Raw genomic sequence first — 23,922 nt, 5'->3', positions numbered from 1 at the left:
CTGACTTTTTCCTGATGGGGGAATGACAAAAGGAGGAAGTGAAAGAAGACTCTTCTTACACAAGATCCTTGTCAAAAATTGTCAGGACCCAGGCTGCAGAACACCAATAACCATGCGCAGAGGCCAGACTCTATCTAATATCTTTATTAAAGAAATATATTAAAACATTAAAAACAAGTGAAGAATATAGTTCAGAAGCAGACCTTTCAGATGAGGTCAAATATAGTCCAGAAATGTATTGTCCAATATAAGATATTAGAGTTCAAAGTTTTAATCCACTTGACCGAAACACACACTTTGCCAAGCAATAGTGTGGGGAAATAACAGAGTCTTTATAGTCCAATGAAGCTTGACAACAAGGCTGGAATTAAACTTGATTCTTGACTTGATCCAAGACTTGAAACGAGGCAAACATGAAGCATGAAACAAAGTCCGTGGCAAAACGTGAAACAAGGCAAGGCTTGAAACTTGATCCGGGAAGCAAGGAACTGGGATTACGAAGTCCACACACGATCTCTCTCCTCAAGCTGATCAATTGACTCCGCAAAGTTCCCCTTGCGACAAACACCTATATTGGGTCTCGTTTTCCCGCCAACAGAACACTTTCCCTAGAGAACGAGAAGCGAAACCCAACTCTGTCCAGATGCATGTCAGGTTTTTACAGAGATCTTGTGTAAGTGGGGTTCTCCCCCCTTCTGCCTCTTATCTTTCCCCTGCCAGGGCTCTCTGAGGAAAAAAGTGATGTACATGGAAATACAGGTATTCCAAAATATGAAAATATGTTTGGTCTCAAGTATTTCAGATAAGGGAGACTCAATATTTTATTTGAAAAGAAATTGGAGGCAATTGAAAGTAAAAAGTGATCATGTCATAACTCTTATATATATGTTCCTGAAAATAGTATCTATCTGTCTATCTATCACATATTCATCATTTATATATTTACTCAAATTAAATTAAACCATTCCTTCATTTTTACACAATTTAGGTCAGATTTGGTTTGACAGGTTTTTATCTATGGGATTCCATATATGAATGTATGCTCTAAGAGTGAGTAATGAACAATATTCATTATGTAGATTCATTACATAAATATATTTTGCAGTGTAGTTTCTGTTCGTTGTCATGAATCCACAGCCTGTAGCACCAGAGTTATGGAATATCTTCTTAACCTCTGAGGGTTGTAAAATAAGTTTCCTCATGCTGTTTTACAACTCAGTGATAATGATAACAAATTGCCTGAGGAATTGAGATGGTTATTTTTCTCATGTTTGAGTGAGACAGCCGCAAGTTTCTCTTGATCTTCATTCCTGTTAGACAGGAAAACATTTAGCTACTGTTCTTTTAACTGTATTTCCATGTTTGCAACTCGTAGAATCTTTAGAAACAGACCTCCTCGAGTGTTTCAATCAACATATATATCAAATTTTAAAATAAAACTTTTTGTAAAGTTACACCATCAAACTGTAGGTAGGATCACATGCGAATGTAATTTTATCCTGTCTTAAAACTGCACACCCCTCTACATCTTTAAAAAGTAGAAGCCTGATGATGATATCAGTCATGTCAGAATTTTCTCCCTTTATGCAGGGATTTTTCCAAAAATAATGTTGAAAAGAACACTTTTTGGGTTGTGCTGCTTAGCTCTATTGAATATATGTGATGGTTTTAAGGCTGGAGTCACAGCTATGTATCCTAGAAAAGAATGCAAAAACATCCTGGAAATTGAATGGAAGATTTTTCTAAGTATATATGGCCCAGACTGGGCTGTTAGAATTACAAAAGTAATCCAGTGCTTTCTTTTTTGGACTTGATCTTGGCAGTGTTTGTGGGCTCTCTCGGTCCTCTAGTGTGGTTCTGTGGTATTCTTCTGGCCCATATATAGTCAAAATACAGGGTTTAATATTATCAGTGTTTTCAGCTATCTGCAGGGGGTTGTGTTGTACTCCTCAAATTGCAAATCCCAGGATTTTGTAGGATGCAATTATGGGTGTCAAAGTGGCATCCAACTGCTCCAACTGTGTACTGTAGACTAGATTCACCCTTGAACTGTCAGTCTGTAGTCTAAGACCTATTTCTGCCTGTTTTACGTTTTTACAGAAATTCAATATGACCCCAAAGGCTGTGGTTGGGTAGTCACTCCATCCTTGAACACCTCATTAGGTCAGCTGTACAAAATTGGCTTTTCGTTTTTGGGAAAGGAAACTTAACTACAACTGAGGCTTCTTTCACGATCTTCTTCGTCTTCATTTTATCTTGACCTCAACACAGGGATTTTAGACAAGAGTAAAGTGAGCAGGAAAGTGGCTCTTCCTTTTCTCTTCGGGTATTTATATTAAGTACTCTATAGCTTCTCAAGTGTCCTTTTATCCATTAAATTATTTCACTAAAAGATTTTGTAAATTTAACTTGCATCAATGTTGTGAAAAGTTACTGTCCAATCTTTACATCACAGGACTGGGCTACTTGTTATTGCTTCAAACAGAAGACATTCAAAGGAAAAATGTTAATTATAGTCTTTAGGAACTTGCTGACAGTTTAAGCAGTGATGGTCAGAAGAACAGGTTTTATCACCTAAGGGCAGGGACTTTAGTTATCCACATTAGAGGGGGGAAAGTGAAGATGTTTGTTTTCTAATATTCATTTGTGCAATGTTTTTTTTATAGAGGGGGGTAGGGGGGGGAGAGAGAGAGTTATGTGAAAAATAGATAGAAAGGAGAAGAAAGAAGAAAGAATAACTGGAAAAAATAAATAAGATGTAGCAAAAAAAAAAAAATAATACCAGTACATCAAAATGGAAAAGTGGCTTCTGACTTTCTTTTTGGCAGTTATAGATATATACAATGTGGTTTTTTTATGTGTGTGTTTTTTCGTTTCAGGAGCAACCTGAGTTGCTTCTGAAGTGAGAGAATTGGCCGTCTGCAAGGACGTTGCCCAGGGGACGCCCGGATGTTTTGATGTTTTATTATCCTTATGGGAGGCTTCTCTCATGTCCCCGCATGGAGCTGGAGCTGATAGAGGGAGCTCATCCACGCTCTCCCCGGGTGGGATTCGAACCTGGCAGCCTTCAGGTCAGCAACCCAAACTTCAAGTCACAAGGCTTTTATCCCCTAGGCCATCGGAGGCTCCTACAATGTGTTTATTGGTATTTGAGATCTAAAGTGGAAGGTATTAGTTCATTTTAACTCGTGTAGAAATCAATAAAAGAGTGATGACTAATACCACTAATGTGTTTAGTAGCACTGAAGTTAAATTTGCCTCCTCTGGACTAATGGGTCTAATGGGTTTTCTCTTTCAATCTTGAAAGCACTGATTGTAAGACCATTCTGGTCCATAGTGCTTAACTGCTGCAATAACATGGGGTTGGAATTCAAAGACCGTGCCCTGTTAGTCTGGGATATCAGTATGCAAAGGTATCTTGTAGCACCTTAGGGCCCGTCCACACAGCCATATAAATCTGAATCTCAAGGCAGAAGAACCCACAATATCTGCTTTGAACTGGAATATCTGAGTCTACACTGCCATATATCCCAGTTCAGAGCAGATAACGTGCGGTTTTATTCAGCTGTGTGGAAGGGGCCTCAGAGGCTGAATGAACAAAGCTGACAGCATGAGCTTTTGGAGACTAAATCTCCTTTCTTAGGTACATCCTAAGATTCTACATGATCCCTTTGCATATTGCTACTCCAGCAGAATGTCACAACAATGACTTTATGTAAGCACCACAGATAGATGTTACAGGCTTTGTTCTGAGGCTTAGGTTGCTGAAATTGAACACTCCTGTAAGGTTAGTTCTGAACAACACATCACATGGTCAGTTTTTGTTTAGTGGAAGTAGTGTTTTTAAGGCTGCAATCCTGTGTGTACTTGCTGAGACCAATTGCAGCTGGACTTACCTCAGAGTAAGCATGCATAGGGTTGTGCTGCGTGTACATTTCCAATCCTCCAACAGGAAGAAAACATGAATACTGGTATATTATTTAGAAAAATCCAGTGGGTACCAGAACAGTCAGTGAAGAAGAATCATGAACAGAAACAGGAGACTAGAAGTTAACAGTGTGTTTTTAAAATTGTGTCCAATCCTTCCTAGGCAAAAGTTTCTTGTTTCCATCAGTATGATTCAGCCATTCCTAGTACTGATTGCTATTTTTGATGCAGAAAATTAAATCAAGTGATAAAGTATTTTTCAATTATAGGCTGAAACCCTATCTTTATTTTCATAATTCATATATCTGTCCTAATAATAGTTCTGAACATTGGTTTCTTTTTATTTGTTTTTATAAAATATGACTCCACTTAAAATGTGTTCAGGGAAGACTACAATAAAAAATATCTGTAATTCATAATGATACATGTTCAAAATATTAAAGTAGCTTCTTGATCACAATTGATAGCCTTTTTGCTCTTTTAGTGCTGATCTCTAGAATCAGGTGTGTCTGATATGCTTATCAGCCATTTCAAGCCTAGCTTCAGGGCAAGATGGTTTTTCAGGAATCCTATGGAGGTATGTGCAACTATCTCAGCTGGAACCACTGCGAAAGAACTAGGTAGTGACTCCGGTGCCTTGTTCAAACTACACAGATATAGTGCTGTGATTCCACTTTAACTGTCATGGCTGTATCTTTTATCAAATCCTAGATTTTGCAGCTTAAATATGGTTATTAGAAATTTCAGTCAGATAGGTCCTCTAGAGAAGTGTTTCTCAAACTGTGCTTCTTCAGGTGTTTTGGACTTTAGCTCTCAGAAATCCCAGCCATCTCAACAGCTGATAGGAATTATGGGAGCTGAAATCCAAAACACCTGGAGGAGCACAGCTTGAGAAACACTGCTCTAGAGCAATGCTGCCCAAAGTGGTGATCCCTAGACTGGTACCAGATCCTAAGCCATTGAGAAACACTGCTGTAGACCCTTTGACCAAATACCAACACCAGGATTTCACAGTGTGAAGTTAGGGTAATTTAGAGAGAAATCATAATGGTTTCAATAAGTAGCATGAAAAGGCCCTATGCTATTCTGTGGAATAACTCTTAATTCAAAGGTAAAGGTAAAGGGTTTCCCCTGATGTTAAGTCCAGTCATGACCGACTCTGGGGGTTGGTGCTCATCTCCATTCCTAAGCCGAAGAGCCGCCGTTGTCCGTAGACACCTCCAAGGTCATGTGGCCGGCATGACTGCATGGAGCACCGTTACCTTCCTGCCGGAGCGGTACCTATTGATCTACTCACATTGGCATGTTTTCGAACTGCTAGGTTGGCAGGAGCTGGAGCTAACAGCGTCCGCTCCCGCCGCTCCCGGGGATTGAACCTGGGACCTTTCGGTCTCCAGCTCAATGCTTTAACGCACTTCGCCACCGGGGCTTAATTCAAAACGTTAGCATTAATGTTGTTGTTGTTTATTCATTCAGTCGCTTCAGACTCTTTGTAACCTCATGGACCAGCCCACGCCAGAGCTTCCTGTCAGCCGTCGCCACCCCCAATTCCTTCAAGGTCAAGCCAATTACTTCAGGGATACCATCCATCCATGATCTTGCCCTTGGTTGGCTTCTCTTCCTTTTTACCTTCCATTTTCCCCAGCATCATGATCTTTTCCAAGCTTTCCTGTCTTCTCATTATTAGCATTAATATCACCCCTTTATATATCTGGCAGAGTACTCTCTCCTAAAGAAGCAAGTCCAGAAGTCCTTAGTGGGTCTTGTGGGAGGAACAGAAAGAGATGCCTTCATTGTGGGCAGCAAGCCATCTTGGATCCCACCAGACAATTAGGACTTGTACTCTTTTCCTTAAGAAACTAGGACAATTCTTTGCTTCTTTCAGTTATGTTATCACCCTCTTTAAAATCAGACATTGCTCTGTGTTTCAGGCTATTAAAATAAGGACTTTATTATGTGATAGGTTTGCATAATTGCACTAGACTAGTTTTGTGTTTGATCTTCCTTTATCACATGATGTTGTAACCCTTCCGTTGTTGCATTGCACTTCCATCATTATTGGATTGTAACTTTTCACAGATAGGAAGAACCTATTAATGATTCCAATGTCACCGCGATTCAATTTTTATTTCTGGTGCGATTATCTCATTCCGCTGCAGTTCCAGTATTCAGGCAGGCATGTCATGTGAGTCCAGAGGCGGTCCAACCATAAGGCAAAATAGGCATTTGCCTGTGGCGCCATCATCCCCGGGGCACCATCGTCCTAGGAGGAGGGCACCACTCTCCACCTCCTTCTCTTTCGGGCCTTCCAGCGAGCGCGCTGGGCCTTCCGGCCGGCGCAGACCCACCTTCGCACCATGCAAGCCCACCTTTGGGGCCTTCAGAGATTGTAAGGTCTGTAGGAACTTGGAAGCTAGGTATGTGGGGTTTATATATCTGTAGAAGGTCCAGGGTGGGAGAAAGAACTTTTCTTTGAAGCAGGTGTGAATGTTGTAATTAATCACCTTGATTAGCATTTAATGGCCCTGTGGCTTCAAGGCCTGGCTTCTTCTTGCCTGGGAGAATCTTTTTTTGGGAGGAGTTAGCTGTCCCTGATTGTTTACTGTCTGGATTTCTTCTGTTTTCAGAGTTCTTTATTTATTGTCCTGATTTTAGAGTTGTTTTTTTTAATACTGAGGGCTATCTGGGTTATCTAAGTCCACACTGCCCTATATCCCTGTTCAATGTTTAGTGATAAATTTGCAAATATAGTAATTCCTACATAACATTACCATGTATTGAACTGCTTTTTCTATTGATTTGTTGTAAAACATGATGTTTTGGTGCTTAATTTTTGAAATAATAATGTAATTTGATGTTTTATAGGCTTTTCCTTTATACTTCTTTATTATCCAACATTTTCGCTTATCCAACGCTTTTATTTTTCAGTGATTGGTTTGGGGGGGCGCCAAAATTCTGTTCGCCTACACTTGAAAAATACCTAGGGCCGGCTCTGTGTGAGTCAGTATGGTTCTCTTTTTCTCCCCCTCCTTCCTCCCAAGGAGGATGAACCAGTGTTGCTTTACTCCTTTCCCTGAGTTTTATTTTTGTTATTTGTTTTGCTGTAATTGTGCAATTGGTCTGACATGAGGAGGGTGCCAGCATGCTGCAATTATGCAATTACATTGGTGCCTTCCATTTGCAAAGCAGTAATGAAATGGTGAAATGGCAGCAGAAAAAGAAGAAAAATAAATAGTATGCATGCGTTATGTGGGGTTGACACAGGTAGAAAGAAGGATCAAATGAGGCAGAACAGAAGACGGATCATAGGAACCTGCATTGAAGAGAAGGTATCAAAATGATTGTTTCTATACCAGCATGCTTCAGGTGGTTGAAACAATGTGATGTGAGTAGTGTTGGTTAAAGAATACATTAGCATGTGATGTTTCCAAATATATTCAAAAGTCCATACATTACTCCTGAGCATTGTGGTGATGATCAGAACAGTATACAAACAAAGCCTAGACTGTTATAAAACTGTTACTGTTGAAGATGCTACAGGACTGTTTACCATTTTTGTAGCAACGGAATATCAGGGCCACTCCTTTGAGACCATCCTGAAAATAATGGGAGACTGCAAAAGAGCCTCTCAGGCCCCGTCCACACAGCTGAATAAAATCCCACATTATCTGCTTTGAACTGGAATATATGGCAGTTCAAAGTAGATATTGTGGGATTTTCTGCCTTGATATTCTGTGTTATATGGGTAAGTGGAAGGGCTCTCAGGCCCCTTCTGCACTGCCAGATAATCCAAGTTATCAAACAGAAAATCCACATTATCTACTTTGATCTGTATTATCTAAGTCTACACTGCTATATAATCCAATTCAAAGCAGATAATGTGGATATTATACAGCTATATAGTGGGGGGCTCAGTAACATCCCAATCTGTTTCTGTATTAGTTTGTCTTAGAGTCTTGTGAGCCATAGGTATCAAACTTTTATTTCCCAGCTCTACCGTTCAGATTGTTTTGTGATGGAGCCAGATGTGCACCACTTTATGTGATTAACAGACTGCTTGATAGTGCTTGAAGTTAGTATATCAAGCATTGAAGAAATTACTTCCAACTGCTAACAGTGCCACACCTTATCTTCAAAACATAATGAGTTAATAAATATATCTGTTACCAATTTCTCCTAATTTTGGAGGAATTGGTTACAAATATATTCATGCATTCATTACATTTTTAACCTACCTTTCCTCCAATGACCTCAAGGTGGCATATATCTGTCTCCCCACCCTTTTATTTTTAAAAGGTCCTTGTTAGAGTGACTGGGCCAAGGACATCCAGTGAGTAGAGACATGAACCTTCGGCCCCTTCTATACAGCTGTATAAAATCTAGATTATCTGCTTCGAACTGGATTATATAGCAGTGTAGACTCAGGGCCCTTCCACACAGCCATATAACCCATAATATCAAGGCAGAAAATCCCACAATATCTGCTTTGAACTGGGTTATCTGAATCCACACTGCCATATATCCCAATTCAAAGCAGAACACATGGGATTTTATTCAGCTGTGTGGAAGGGGCCTCAGATAATCCAATTCAAAGCAGAACATGTGGATTATCTGCCTTGATATTCTGGATTACAGTGTTCCCTCACTTATTGCAGGGGTTACGTTCCAGAACCACCTGCAATAAGTGAAAATCTGTGAAGTAGGAACACTATATTTATGTTAACATTTATACATTATTTTAGTAGTTATACACTATTTTAAGTTTTCATCAGCCAATCGTCTGTTGATAAATCACCTCCTTCTCCTCCTGTTACCACTTGGGTTCCTTTTCTTTCCCTTTGTCTTCTCCTTCCTCTCTTCCTTAGCCTGTAAATTGTAATTTTTTATTATTTATAATATTCTTTTTTAGAGTTATTCGCGAAACAGCGAATCTGCGAAAAGTGAACCACGAAGTAGTGAGGGAACACTGTATATGACAGTGTAGAAGGGCCCTTGGTCACCTGAGTTTGTTAAGGATCCTCAGCCTTAATGACTGAAGATGTGCATCCTTTTGTTTCTTATGTTATTAAAACTCAGAGCTGGGCTATACACGATCTTCTCTCATTCTTTGATACTAGCCTGATTTGCTGCTTTAAGACACTAGCTTTTATACCAAACAAGATTCAGTGACATTTTTATTACCTGTAGCTAAAGATATCAATGGTGCTACCATAAAACAGTAGTCCTTATGATAAATCTACAGTTATTTCAATTTTCACTGCTGAAGCCTCTTTGTTTAATTTGTGCCTTGGCACTACCATTTTTATATTTTGTTTTGTCTTTGTATTGTAGAAATTGCCTTGAGAGGTTGCTTATAAGTAAAATGTGATACTAAAATATTGACAGCAAATGAAAATATTAATGAAAACTTGTATATCTGTGTCCTGTTACTTTTTAAAATATGTATTATGCTGTGCTGTCTAACTGGTTTAAACCCAGTCCATGCTCATATTTTGACTGCTATTTTCACTGTCCTGTGTATCACCACTTCAAACTTTATTTGTGGAAATAGCTTTTGTGCAAATCTTATTTCTGTCTTCCAATTTTGTGTATGAAGGCAATTTTTCTAAAGAAGCAGAGTAACAAGAGTCACATCAAACAGCTGATCGAACGCATCATCCAGTATTACATCCATAGCGTGATGTAATGTTGTGGTTGTGAAAGTCATGTGCACATCTTTCCATTAATTCTGACTGGCAGGATGCTCTTTCTAAGTAGGCAAAGGTTCAAGTAAAGATTTAGAAAACTCTTCCAAGTACCTTATCTTTGTTTTAGAAATTAAAAAATGTAGTTTTCAAAATAAGAAGGTCTTCTCAGGATAGAAAAATGCCGAAGATGGCTTGGAAGCTCTTGCAAGGCTGTGACATGTTCCATGTTTGCAGTATTTTAGAATATCTGCAATATCTCTGCTCTGAAACAAAGAAACATTTTGTTTTCAATATTTTTCAACATAAATTATTTGTGCAAAAACAAGAGTAAGATAGGATTAGATAGGATTTTGCTGAAAAGCATAAAGAGGAAACAGAAACTGAAAGTGTTTCTAGAAAACCACTAGAAAGATTCACTGGAATTGAATATGAATTTGGGAATGTGTGATGCTGAATTTTGAAAGCTATTACAGCAGTGTTTTAAGATTTCAGATACCAATGAGAAACCTCATAGTTGGTCTTGAAACCACCCCTCCAATTTAATCTGCTTTTGAAGTATTGCTTTGGGGTGTTGTCTGAAGCTAGTCTCTTGAAAGGTTTTTTATTATTATGTTGGTATGAATTTCTCTGTAATCCGTTGATGTCAGGGACAAAATCTTAAAGAACCAAGCAAAACTAAGTTTAAGATGTCATCGTTATACTGTTTTTCCCTGAAGGCAATTGCTATATCTTATTTTTCAGGAGGAAAAATGTGTTTCATAGCAAATTAGTTGGCCAAATGGCATCAGATGCAACAAAATCAACAAAAAAAGGTTTCTTCGGTTTTCCCAAATGTTAGAATAACTGAATGTGAAGACTAGAGGACAAAGAGATAGATAAATGGGAGACAGTCCTATCTTAACCTACTGTGCTGAGATATGAATGATATTAAGTACACCAGGATGATACATGAAGGCTTGTATAGTCCCCTGTTATATTAGGATAGGTAAGCCATCATTGAACCTGAGTTAACCTGTCCAGTTAGAGTATATTGGTAAACTACAGGCAGTCTTTCATATTCATGGAGTCAACTATCCACAGCTTGAAATATTTTTAAAGTAATCTCTAAAAGCAAACTTTTCCATTTTATATCAGGGACACCATTTTACTACACCATTTCAAATAATGGGATTTGAGCATCTGTGGATTTTGGTATCTACGGGGCACTCTGGAATCAACCCCAGCAGATACTGAGGGGCCCCTGTATATATAATTATGTATTTTACTATTAAAATTCTGTGTTGAGAAGGAAGTGAGCTGTGTGCATAATCATATACCTTGTGCCTGGCTTAGTTTATTAAGCCAAGATATGTGGCGACCTGACATCATCACAACAACATTGTTAATAGACACCCAGTTCCATAACCACTTGAAGGGGAAGACAAAAAAAAAGATTTCACCACTGAAAAGCCATGTTATGATTATTCAGATTCTCTTCATAATAATTATTCAAGCAGAGTTGACTAACTGGAGACATTTGTAGATTTTACAACCCTGTTGTTGTACCATGTTATGCTCTGTACTTCATAAACCCAAATATATATTGTCCCTGGTGTAATCTACTACCAAGATAGACAAAACATTTTGAAGAGCTCAGATTGAAATTAATGCAATTTTTAAGGCATACACTTTGAAAACACTTTGCAGCATAATCCTCAAACATTCACTGGAGATCTGTTGGAGTTGGGTTGGCTACAGCAATAGAGGTTGGTGGCAACCAGTGGCCCTCCATTTATTGCTCAGCTTTGATTTCCATCAGGCCCTGCTGGCAAACTCAATTGGCAACATGAGCTGTACTCAAATATTTGGTGATTACAAGTAACGTCAACTCGGACTTTCTTGATGTTGTTGTATTGTAACTCCCATAAGTCCAAGAAAGCATGCTGAGTAGTCAAGGAGAAAGACACAGCAACCTTCCCCAATGTGGTTATCGACATGTGTTCCTGGATGTTCCTAAACATCAAGGTCCTTTTCTAGTTCTTTTCCATTTTTAAAATTTCAAAACATCCAGAAGAGTGTCCCTGAATATTTAGAAGCCACTTCTTGTCAGTGCACCAACTAGATTTTTGTAGTTCTAGTTCCATACCCTATGCCATCATTGTTGTTCCATCATTTCTGATATAACTTATTTGTAACACTCTAGTGGCCCCAATGAAAGTTGCTACCAATTTCTGATTTTTGTTTTTACTCATTGGCCACACACAGTCCTTTAAAAATGTCTCTGGTCTGATTGGCTCTTGTTTGATTCCAAACAGAGGTATGTGATCACCTAAATTAAGTGATGATTATTCAAGATGGTAATGAATAGGAAACCTTATTTGTCCATTGTGAGTGACTCAGCTGGTACTCAACTGGATCCAGATCCTCAATTTCTAATATCTGCAGATCATTGCACCCTATATAAGTAAATGGCATAGACAAGAATGCAGACATGCTGAACTATATATGTCCACATCACTGCCAAATAATAATATGGGTGATGTCTGAATTTTTAAAATACTTGGTGGGTCCCTGAATCGTATTCCTGCAGATGTGGTGGGAATACTGTATACAAGCATACCCCAATTAACAAAGCACCTGATAAAGAAGCTCCTGTTTACAAAGTCTTTTAGTGCCTACCTAACCTACCTTTATTTCTTTGTCCTCTGCCCAGTTGCAGGTTTGTGGAGAGGATGCTGTAGGAGTTGCATTGCAGCAGCATTTCTACAGTAAACATTGTAATTAAGTTTGAGCTGAAAAGAATCAGATTCTTTTCAGCTCAAAGAACTTTGATAATTTTGGTTGCCCTTCTGAGGACATATTCTCGCTTGTCAATACTTGAATAATGGTACCCAGAACTGGACACAGTGTTATTCCCATTAAGGTCAGCCCAAGCAGAACAGAGGGGTACTATGAGTTCCCTTGATCCTACTGATGCAGTTTAGGATTCCACAAGAACTATAAGAATAGGTTATCAAACTGACACAACAGAATAATGAACAGTTGTCTCATGATTAAGCAATGTATTCAGCTAAATGAAAAGCTGTTAACAGTGTTTTCATCTGGCTGTAACACAGGGGCAAGAAACCTCTGGCATCTACAGAATATTTTTGAAGTTTTCCATCTATTTTGTAAGCCACATTAGCTTGTGGGCTGGGAAAAAGATGGTACATAAATTAAAGAAGAGTACTGAATGCCAGATCACGACTAAAGAAACACTTCCACATAAGACAGATACAAATGGGTAGATATTGAAACATTTCACAGCTAATTTCATGTTGTTTTGGAGCTCCTGTTTGAAGTGCCAAAGTCAACTTTCAATTGTACAGACGGTCCCCAAGTTACAAACATAACAGGTTTTGTTCTAAAGTTGAATTTGTATGTAAGTCAGAACAGGTACGTTTTAAAGTGTAACTCTAGATATATAGAGATATAGATAAATATAGATATAGGAAAGGGTTAACACCCCTGTGTTGTTTGTTTGCTGTCTGTGCCCCTGTTCAGGAGATTTCACCTCACTTTCTGTCCCTGTGAGAATTGGAGTTTGAAAAATGTGGCTTGTTGTGGAAACAAGGATTGGTGAGAAAGCTTCAGTGGAGTCACTTTTTCCCCATGGTAGGAGTGAATTTCCCTTCCTGGGGGTAGATTTCTCTCACCTTCCGCTGTCTCACCCCCATTCTTAACTATGAGTCATTTGTAAGTCAGGCTTTGTAACTTTGGGACTGGTTGTAATCCCTTCCAATTTGGATAGTGGGTGAGGAGAACCAACCCCCTTTCCCTGAACCAGTTCAAATTCCTACCACCTCTCAGAGCTGCTATTAACTACAGAGGACACTTGCACTCCATATGACTAATTGCTTTGGTGACAAGGAGCAATCTGGATTGGTCTGCATCATGTGGATTACATTCCTCACTCTGTGGTATGGTCTTGATCCATATTTGTGTGTGTGAATGTGAATAAGAAATACACACAGGTACCTACTCTTAAGGTAATTACATGATAATGGAAGCTCAAAATGATTTTGCTCTATGGTAATATAAATCAAAATATGTCTTGCAGGCTGGGATGTTGTCATGGCTTAAGCATTGGACTACAACTCTGGAGGCCAGGGTTTGAATCTCCATTCAGCTATGGAAACTCTCTGGGCAGTGGCAGATAGGGTCTAAAAATATTGGTTATGAAGAGACAAAGAGAGAACCATAAGGTTATCATTTGATTTTTGGATAAAATAAATGAAATTAAAAATTAAAAAATACATAAGTAGAAAAGGGTACAATTAAAATTATTGTGAAATAAATGTATATTTTAGTAGTCACAGTGTACATGTAATGTGCATATTACTGGCAATATACTGTAGATATTAAATGTAAATACAGTAATGTTTAAGGCGGACCACTTGCTTGGTGGCAAGCTGACACCCTGGCTAGTCTGCCACTGTCTCTGACCTTGGGCAAGTCACACACTCTCAGCCTCACAGGAAAGCAAAGGCAATCCCCCAAATCTTACCAAGAAAATCCCATAGGTTGGAAACGACTTGAGGGCACACAATGATGTAATGATGGGTAATGCAGTAGAGAAAAATAGCTTCTTAGAGCACCACACATAGAACATTTTATACTGTATATTGTACATTAAATTGTTTTAATGAAACTGCATTAATTTCAAAAAATGTTTGCAATCCGTAGCTTGGGCAATGAAGTTTCAAATACCATCTGAGCCTCTCTCTAGTTATGTGTGATGAACCTCCAATTTCTTTGCAGTTTCTGCATTTATGTTTTATTTGCTAAACTTATTCAGAAACTGTTCAGCAAACTAGTTTCTAAAACGTTAATTCTTTCTTGTAGAATTTTAACCGCGAAAATGTTGTAGTATTTAGTCTCTGGGAGAGTCAGCCCTAGAGTTAATTTATAACTAAAACAAATGAATCTATAAAAAGAAGAACAGTTACATAAGAAGTGAGGAAAGAAAAGGGAGGCTTAGATAAGGGCTATGTGAACCTATATGATCCCAATGATTTTATGACTGTGGACTTCAATTATAGGTGTGTTGAGGGTAGCAAATCAAAAATCTGTAAATTAATGGGGCACAAATATCTTTATCAAATTCTGTAGGCAGCAAAGTTCAATCCTGCCTTCCGTAAATAAACGTTTAGTAGCTATGCTTGGCTGAAACTATGAATGTCACAGAAATAGAAATGCAGATAGAGAACTGACTGAATCATTTTTCAAACATACAAGCTGATACGGAATTCTGCTTCAACTAAGATTAACCACATTGATTTTTCCTCTTGGGAAGCATTTGGTTGTGTATCCAGTACACTTTTCTTCTCCTAAATACTTGTTATTAATAAAGCAGGGGAGACAAAGGACACAGTGGCTGTACATTCAGATAAATTGTTCCTAAATGGCATATCTATTTTCTATATTCTTCTTAGATGGCATTATCTAATAAGGTTAACACCTTGTTATTTACCAAATACAGACAAATTAGTCTCAAACTAATTGCAAAATAACTGTGTGAACTATTTCTATATGACTTTAAAGTGCTTATTCCTATCTTCTTGCAAGACAAAGTTACTTTCTGATTATTTAAAGTACAATCCTATATTGGCTTGTTGAGAAATAAGCCTCACAAAGTTCAGTAGAGTCTACTTCCATGTATATATGTGAATGAAACCTTTAAAAGGAAGGCTTTGTTTTCTTGAAATGTAGTGATGTAACAAACATATGATTAGGGATATGCACTTTACTTTGTCTATAAAGTGAATAAACTCAGTGTGTCAGTTCCAGTGAGGTGTTGTGAGGAACAGGAAAGCTGCTTACACAGAATTGTCTAGCTTATGAAATGTTTGTTGTACATTTAAATCACCCTATCACACAACTTATATCCATGCAAGGAGATAGTATTTGCTCATGTTGCATCCTTGTTGCTAGTGACTCTTTCCATTTAGCTAGCAAAGTCCAGTGCTGGAAAACATCCCTCACATGTGTGCTTCACGTATCTAAAGAGGGTGAGTATTTTGGATTATCTTCAGTATGGGTTGATTTAGTTCAGTGGTTCTCAACCTGTGGCTCCCCAGATGTTTTGGCCTTCAACTCCCAGAAATCCTAGCAGCTGGTAAACTGGCTGGGATTTCTGGGAGTTGTAGACCAAAATACCTGGGCACACACAAGTTGAGAACCACTGATTTAGTTGATCCTTCTCTTCTGTCCTTTTCACAACAGGTTTCTCATAATATATGTGACACAAAGTGTTTTTTGGGGCTACAGTGCATAAATAAGTTTAGAAATTTTCGTTTAAAAAATCAGATCAAAAACCTGGGTAGAGTTATCCACATATCAATGTAATTAGTACCTCTTTATATAAAAAGGGGGCCCTCTCTTTCTCTGAATAGAGTGGTGAAAGTTGAGAGTTTAGTTCAGTGGTTCTCAAACTTATTTGGCCTACCGCCCCCTTTCCAGAAAAAATATTACTCAGTGTCCCCTGGAAAGGGGGTGTGGCTTAGAGGGGTGGGCGGAGCTGAGCTTCTCCCCTAGTCCAAGATGCAGGGCTGGGAGGGGGAGGTGGGTGGGGCCACAAATGGGCGGCCAGAACTGGGATGGGCGGAGTTACAAGCTCTGAAGCAGGACTGAGCCTCTATCCTTATCCTGCGGCGCCTGCCAGGACACAGGGGGCAGGTCTAGAGGAGGGGGCGGGGCCTCTTCCCAAGTGCCTGACAGGACTGAACCTCTATACCCCTCCCTGTGTTCTAACAAGCGCCTCAGGGGAGGTATATAGAGGCTCAGCCCTATCTTGCGCACTTGGGAAGAGGCCCCGCCCCTGCCCTTTAGTCCTAAAAGGCCTCTCAGGAGAAGTAGATTCTCAACCCTGTCTCAGGCTCTTGGGAAGAAGCCACGTCCACTCCTCTAGCTCTGTACCCTGTGTCCTAACAGGCGCCTCAGCTGCTCAGCCCTGTCTCTGGCACTTGAGAAGAGGCCCCACCCCTCCCCTGGCCCAATCCCCATCTTCTCATAGGTGCCATCACCACCACCCTGGATCACTGCAGTGCCCACCAGGGGGCAGTAGCGCCCACTTTGGGATTCACTGGTTTAGTTTGTCCCAGGCAAACCTTAAAGATTAACTGACCTCCCTCTATTCATAAATTCAATAAATAAATAAATTACAGTTATTTGTTGATAGTAATTTGTTTTAGAAATCAGGATAAAAGCTTTAGTTATTTTACTGTCTTGGTTTGGGTTTAGATTAGGTTAGTTTATTTGGGAAATAATGGGGGACTCTTAATGAACCACATATTGAATAATAAGAGATAGTGTGTGTAAAATTGTCATTTATTACTGCTACTGGCAGAAAAGTGAAAGAGTTTATCTAGAATGGAGTTCCAGGCATAAATAATACCCTAAAAGTAGCAGATCCTACCTAATCTTGGAAGCCAAACAGGGTTACTCCTAGTAAGTACTTTGGATGAGAATTTGGCAATGAAGAACAACTGCTTTAAGCTACCATATAGAGCAGGCATGGGCAAACTTTGGCCCTCCAGGTGTTTGGGACTTCAACTCCCACAATTCCTAACAGCCTGTCAGCTGTTAGGAATTGTGGGAGTTGTAGTCCAAAACACTTGGAGGGTCGAAGTTTGCCCATGCCTGGTACAGGGGAAGGAACTGACAAAACCACTTCTGAGTATTCCTTGCCTAAGAACACACTATGAAATCTTTGGGGTCGCCCTAAGTTGACAGATGATTTGAAGGCACATACATATGTATATGATCATTAGAAAATGTTTGAACTTAAGGAGCGTCCAGACAAAGCTTTTATTTTTACAGATCTGCGACTACAATCTTGGAATTGTAGAGGGAGATGAGGCTTGATCGTTCTGTTTGCATACATTTAGTGTTTTCATCTTTTCCCCGCTTATCTCAGCAAAATTATTATGAAGGAAAGAGCTGCAAAGTGCTTTTGACTGCTTGCAATAGAAGCTATCTTCTAGAAGAAATGATATCCATAACTGACATTGTTCTAATAAAATATAAACACTGACTTTATCTGAATTGGAATTAAATTGAGTTAAATAGTAAAAATATTTACAAAAGCATATTGCTTAAAAATTACACATAGGCTAATGCCACCTCCCTTAGCTTTAAATTGTTGGCGGGAAAAAATTGGGGAAATACCTTTGCTATGTTCCTGTTTTCTTTATGTAACACAACAAATGACATTTTTAAAGATCCATTGAGATACTTAGGACATCTGTTAAGACTTGATGTTCTGTCTTGTAGAAATATATGGAGCTCTCCACAGTTTTGTCGTTGTTGTTTTCCTTATCTGTGAAGGAAGCATAACTACTCCCAATGGAGACTTTTTTTTTTTGCTGTCTTGGTCTTAAAATAATGTTTAAAAAAATCTGAGGGAAAGGTCACATCCTAGTAACTGTGACAATCTAAATTCCCAGGGAGTTTAAGAATGATGCTGTATGACTACTGCACTGACAACTTTCCAGTAAAATATTACTGAAATTCAGCCAGGAAAAGTCTTCAACAATCAAATGAAGTTAGTGGGACAAGGTTTCATGAGGTCCTGAGTTGACAAATGCATCTCCCATTTGGCTTTGGAGCACTTTTCTTTTTGTGGCAGCAATTTTTGCCATAGCTCCTGGTGATTTACATCAAGGTTGGTAGCAACCTGGAGCAGGTTGTATTTTTTTTCTTCCCTATTGTGGGAAGCTGCTCCTTCTAAAAAAGTTACAAATGAATAGATTTTGGAATTCTCAGGATGCTCATTCCTTCAAATAAACAAAAAATATAATTAAGGTAAGCCTTTACCTCAAAATTGGCTTTCCCCCAATTTACAAATTTAAATAAACTTAGTAGATATAGGAACATAAGGGATATGCTAGATTGGACAATATCTAGATCAGCATTCTGTAATGAAATAAGAATATACAATAAGTAACAAGCAGTACATAGCGGTCCAGTTCTAATCTTGACTTAACAAATATATCTCCCATTTGACACTGAGTACTTCTCTATTCGTAGCAATGCTGGCAATCTGGTCCTGCATTCTGTTCTGTTCACACAATGGCCAACCAGTTGCCTATAGCAAAAGCACAAGCATTGAATGTCTACTTAAAATCAATTAAACTACACTAACATCATTAGATTTCTGTTGGCAGATTGGGACCGTGTTAAATTTCAGTTTTCTTGGACCCTGAATTAAGTTTCAAGAAACCCTTACATTAGACTACAAAATGTTGATATTCCTGAGCGCCAGTAGGAAAAAAAAACTAAGAACAGAAAGGATCAGGTACCTGCAACTTTTTCAGCCCTGTTCACAAGATGCATACCAGATCCATTAAATTTCATTATCATTTAGTTAGAGTTGGCAACATTGTTTGAAGTGAAACAGAAATCCAGAGTTTTGAGCTTTAAATAACTGTGTTCAAACCCATGCAGGGCCAAACCAAATATTACTTAAATAGCATGGATAGCAACCACATCTGAGTTCTATAAAATGAAATACTAGTCATGTGCTGTCATGCACACACATGTTCATATGTCTATGACATTGTCATTGGTATTGCCCTCAATTGCAGAGAGGGGAGGTTTGGCCCCCCTCCTTTGTTACCTTTTTCAATAGCATCCCAACAGTATGATAAAATTTAGCTGCTAATCATGAAACTACTGGGAAGCAATTATCTCTGATACTAACTTATAGCAAAGGGCTATGTTTCTAAATACAGGGTTTAAGAATTGTCTGGAAGAATGTCAGCATATCAATAAAATATGTTAATAGTTAACCAGTTTTTATTTTCAATCACTTTTAGACTTTTTTGTGTCAGGAGCAACCAGAGTTGCTTCTGGAGTGAGAGAATTGGCCGTCTGCAAGGACGTTGCCCAGGGGACGCCTGGATGTTTTGATTTTTTACCATTCTTGTGGGAGGCTTCTCTCATGTCCCCGCATGGAGCTGGAGCTGATAGAGGGAGCTCATCCACACTCTCCCCGGGTGGGATTCGAACCTGGCAGCTTTCAGGTCAGTAACCCAACCTTCAAGTCACGAGGCTTTTATCCCCTAGGCCACCAGAGGCTCCGTACTTCTAGACTAAATGATAGTTCAATATTACTATCCCACTTTTTTCCTATCATTTATTTTCTTTTAATCTCTTCCACTTTTTTGGAAGAATAAGAAAGAGAAAAATGCATATAAGCTTAACTTGTATTAGGTACAAGAGTGTTCAAAGCAATTCACAAATTTTATTTCAATAATCCTTCAAAAGGACTATGAAGTAGATCGGTATCACCCTTCATATTGTAGTTGGGAGCAAGGTAAGTGTGGTTTTACCAAAAGCCAGCTAGTGAATTCATCAGTGGGATTTGAACTGGAGGGTCGTGTTTCTCATAACTCAGCCTCTTAGCTGCTATGTGACGCTAGCTTTCTCTGGGCTACTTATTAAGCCATAGTCAACCATGCTTGAATGTACTTGTTGAACCATAAGCTCAAGTTGCTCGACAGGGGCTCATTTTCCAAGTCTCAGACCATGCCTTGGAATGCCTCTCTGAAGACACCGCAGACAATTTTGCAATTTCTTTCCAACATGTATCATACCGTCTCTATGTGCTCATGGCATAAAGGAGGTTGTCCCTCGCCCACACTGTGCTTTGTGCTTTTTTGATGTGGTAATGGAATTCATGTCTTTTTCCACTTAACATGCCTTCATAATTTGCTTGAGCATATGGAAGAGGAATGTGTACCTGTCTGAAGTGGAGTTGTGCATTTCCTCCCCACTATGTCCACAAAGGTTAATTTTAAGATAATTTAAGTCTTCTATGCACATCTAACTAAGGTTGGTAGTTGTATCTGGTAGAATTTTTGCAAGTTGTGTTCTTTGGTATATTGTTTCAATATTATTATAGACATTATTTAGGCATCAAATAAATGTGTATATATTCTTTAGTCACAATAATTATTATTTTAAATCCCTGTTTCATTAGAGATGTGATCTAACTCACTCAGATCCAAAGTAATGATTTAGCTCTTCCCTTACCCTGTTTGGTATGCAAATTAAATTCAAATGTGACAAATGGACATATAGCAAAGTCCAAAATTCACAAAACAATTATACATTTATTGGGAAAACTAAAAAAAAAGTTCAGCATACATATTTCATACTTTTGAAGGTCTACTAGTTTCTTTTCATCATGCAAAGGTGTCAAAAATCATACAGGAATAAAAATGACAATGTGAGCATCACAGGCCTATACAGCATTTTGTCTTAAATGTCCTTCTGTTGTTAGACAATTTAGAAAGATATGAATGCAAGTCTCTTGTTATCAATGCTGTATTTTGCTGTACTGCCAACATATCTACTCCAGAGTATGTTTGTAGATAGATAGATAGATAGATAGATAGATAGATAGATAGATAGACAGACACACAGACACGGGAACACACAAACAATGAATAGTACGGATATAGAATCCCTTATGAAATATTTGATGTGTAATACTTCTGGCTGCAGTTCTGATGTTGTTGTTTATAATGCTCTTTTAAGTAATTAACAGGAGCCTCTGGTGGCCTAGGGGATAAAAAGCCTTGTGACTTGAAGGTTGGGTTGCTGACCTGAAAGCTGCCAGGTTCGAATCCCACCCGGGGAGAGCGCGTATGAGCTCCCTCTATCAGCTCCAGCTCCATGCGGGGACATGAGAGAAGCCTCCCACAAGGATGGTAAAAAATCAAAACATCCGGGCATCCCCTGGGCAATGTCCTTGCAGACGGCCAATTCTCTCACTCCAAAAGCAACTCCGGTTGCTCCTGACACGAAAAAAAGTAATTAACAATATAATTTAGATATCTTTTCACACTGTAAAGTACCCTTTGCTAGTCATATGTTTTTGTTTAATAATAAATAAGCTTGAAAGCATAATGTTTTTTTAATATTGGTGGGGTATTTTCAACATTAGATTACTGATGGGCTTCACTTGCTAAATATTAAATAGTTAGCTTTCCTTTTTGCTATGCATAAGCATATGGAAATGTTCCAGTGACTGGGTTTCAGCACCATATGAACTCTTTTGATTGATGTTCTCTCTTCTTTAATTTGTTAGTCTCCAATATCTGTACATCTCTTTTCAGGTCCTCCGAAATCCCAATACTGAGACTCAGATTAACTGTACTAAATAATGTAGTTCTTGAGCTTCGTTTTCCTTTTCAAGGAACTAAAATCACATTCTGCAAATGTAAATCTTGGGAATAAGGCATAGTGAGGACGTTATATGTTCCAATATATATTTTAAAAATAAGTGCAACTAGTTGAAAATGATAGTCTACACTTTCTATTTCTAGACCAACATGAAAATCCAAAAGGAGATATTCCTTGTTGAAAGCTGTAGGCTTCATGGAATTAATGTGAGAACGCTTGCATTTGTTTTATTCCACAAAGGATAGAAAGAACAGGATGTGGGAAAATGTTGCCTCTAAGGACCCATCTTGGATATAAAATGGTTCCAGTTGGAGATTTGTATATGGAAGGAATGCAGGAAGTGGACTATTCTGATCTGCTTTTACTCTTCACAATTGCATTGGGGACCATTCATGGATCTATCCAGAGTTTATTTTAGGCCATCCCCTCAATGTGGATAGTATATATTACAGGGATGTTGGGTTTTTTGAGGTTTTTGCTGAGTTGGGTTTTCAGTGAATGTGACTATTATTCAGCCTTATAGGCATTCAGTCATCTGGTGAGACTTCTTCTTTAGAATGTCAAATGTTGATGAATTATTTTTATCTGATTTTGTTCAAAAGGAAAATGTCACAGTCACTCCTCTTACGTAATACACCCACATCTGAACCACATGACTCTTAGCAATAGCAGCAGACCCAGGAGGCATGTTGCAGGGGTAACAAAAAGTCATAGCCAGAGCTGCATAGTTCCCCATAATTGTTCCTTAAAAATAAAAAAGGATGATATAAATTTAAGGTATTCAGATCTATCAAAAATCACAGAGATCTTGCCCACTGTTCTTTTTAAAAAAAATCCACATACATGTATGCAGGGTGAAAAATATCTTAAGGTTAAGGTAGGTTATTTCAGGGAGTTTTTTAAAAAATATTTTGTGATGTAGTTATTATAGCTTATAATGTGATGTGGGTGATTCTGGCTTTAGTATTTAAAGCCATATTGTCAAATGCCAAAGTCAGAACTATTCATGCATCATCCTTCCAATTTCTGTACACAGTCATGAAAGCTGGACAGTGAAGAAGGCTGATAGGGAAAAAAATCAAAATCATTTGAAATGTGGTGCTGGATGAGAGTTTTATGGAGACAAATGAATGGAATATAGAGTAACTCAAATCTGAACTCTCCCTAGCAATAAGATGACAGAACTGAGACCGTTGTATTTTGGACATATCTCAAGATATCATGACTCATTGAAGACAACAATAATGTTTGGTAAAATGAAATGAAGTAGAAAAAGAGGGATATATATATATATATATATATATATATACACACACATACACAGTAGATTCTCACTTATCCAACATAAACGGGCTGGCAGAACGTTGGATAAACGAATATGTTGGATAATAAGGAGGTATTAAGAAGAAGCCTATTAAACATCAAATTAGGTTATGATTTTACAAATTAAGCACCAAAACATCATGTTATACAACAAACTTGACAGAAAAAGTAGTTCAATATGCAGTAATGCTATGTAGTAATTACTGTATTTACGAATTTAGCACCAAAATATCACGATGTATTGAAAACACTGACTACAAAAATGTGTTGGATAATCCAGAATGTTGGATAAGCGAGTGTTGGGTAAGTGAGACTCTACTGTATAAATTTGGCTCATACAAGTAGAATATAACATATCCACATTTCCTCATTATTGGGAGATATGGCATAGTTTATAAGACCTCAGCTTGACAATTGATCAAGCATCTTAAAGGTCTCATTTTTAGGATTGTTCTAAGTCAAAGTTAATCTACGGCAATAACAAACAACATGATTACAACAATTCTTCCTATTTAAGGCTTAGAGATTTGAGGTCCAATAGCCCAGTCTTAACCTAGCTGGTTGTCTTTGTAGGCCTTCTGAAAAAAATCCAACTTATGAGGAGTGCCTCATTCATGTAATTCTTCTTCACATGGCTTGGGCCTTAAGACATCAGAATAGCCTGGAGTTAGAAGGTGGTTAGATCTACCAGTTTGTGGCAGAGCTGCTCACCAGGAGGAAGATTTCATCCCCCCCCCCTCACCTTGGGCCTTTCTGTGTATCCAAGGGGTACATA

General features: G+C 38.4%; 1 protein-coding gene across 3 annotated transcripts in view; it reads left to right on the top strand.

The window, feature by feature from the left end:
* The window catches only part of pparg (peroxisome proliferator activated receptor gamma), an 85,549-nt gene that overhangs the window by 8,998 nt on the left and 52,629 nt on the right, over positions 1 to 23,922 (top strand). Inside the window, exon 1 of one of the 3 annotated variants that reach the window (XM_062969971.1) lies at positions 19,425 to 19,657. The exons of the other annotated variants lie outside the window; for them this stretch is intronic. Coding sequence (XP_062826041.1) covers positions 19,576 to 19,657 — 82 coding nt within the window. The 5' untranslated portion in view covers positions 19,425 to 19,575. Of the gene's footprint in view, positions 1 to 19,424; positions 19,658 to 23,922 lie in introns of those variants that run through there. 3 annotated transcript variants of the gene reach the window in all.

This window comes from Anolis carolinensis, chromosome 2 (assembly GCF_035594765.1).
Source record: "Anolis carolinensis isolate JA03-04 chromosome 2, rAnoCar3.1.pri, whole genome shotgun sequence".
Classification (NCBI taxonomy): domain Eukaryota; kingdom Metazoa; phylum Chordata; class Lepidosauria; order Squamata; family Dactyloidae; genus Anolis; species Anolis carolinensis.
This window is presented reverse-complemented; position numbering and strand designations above follow the sequence as displayed.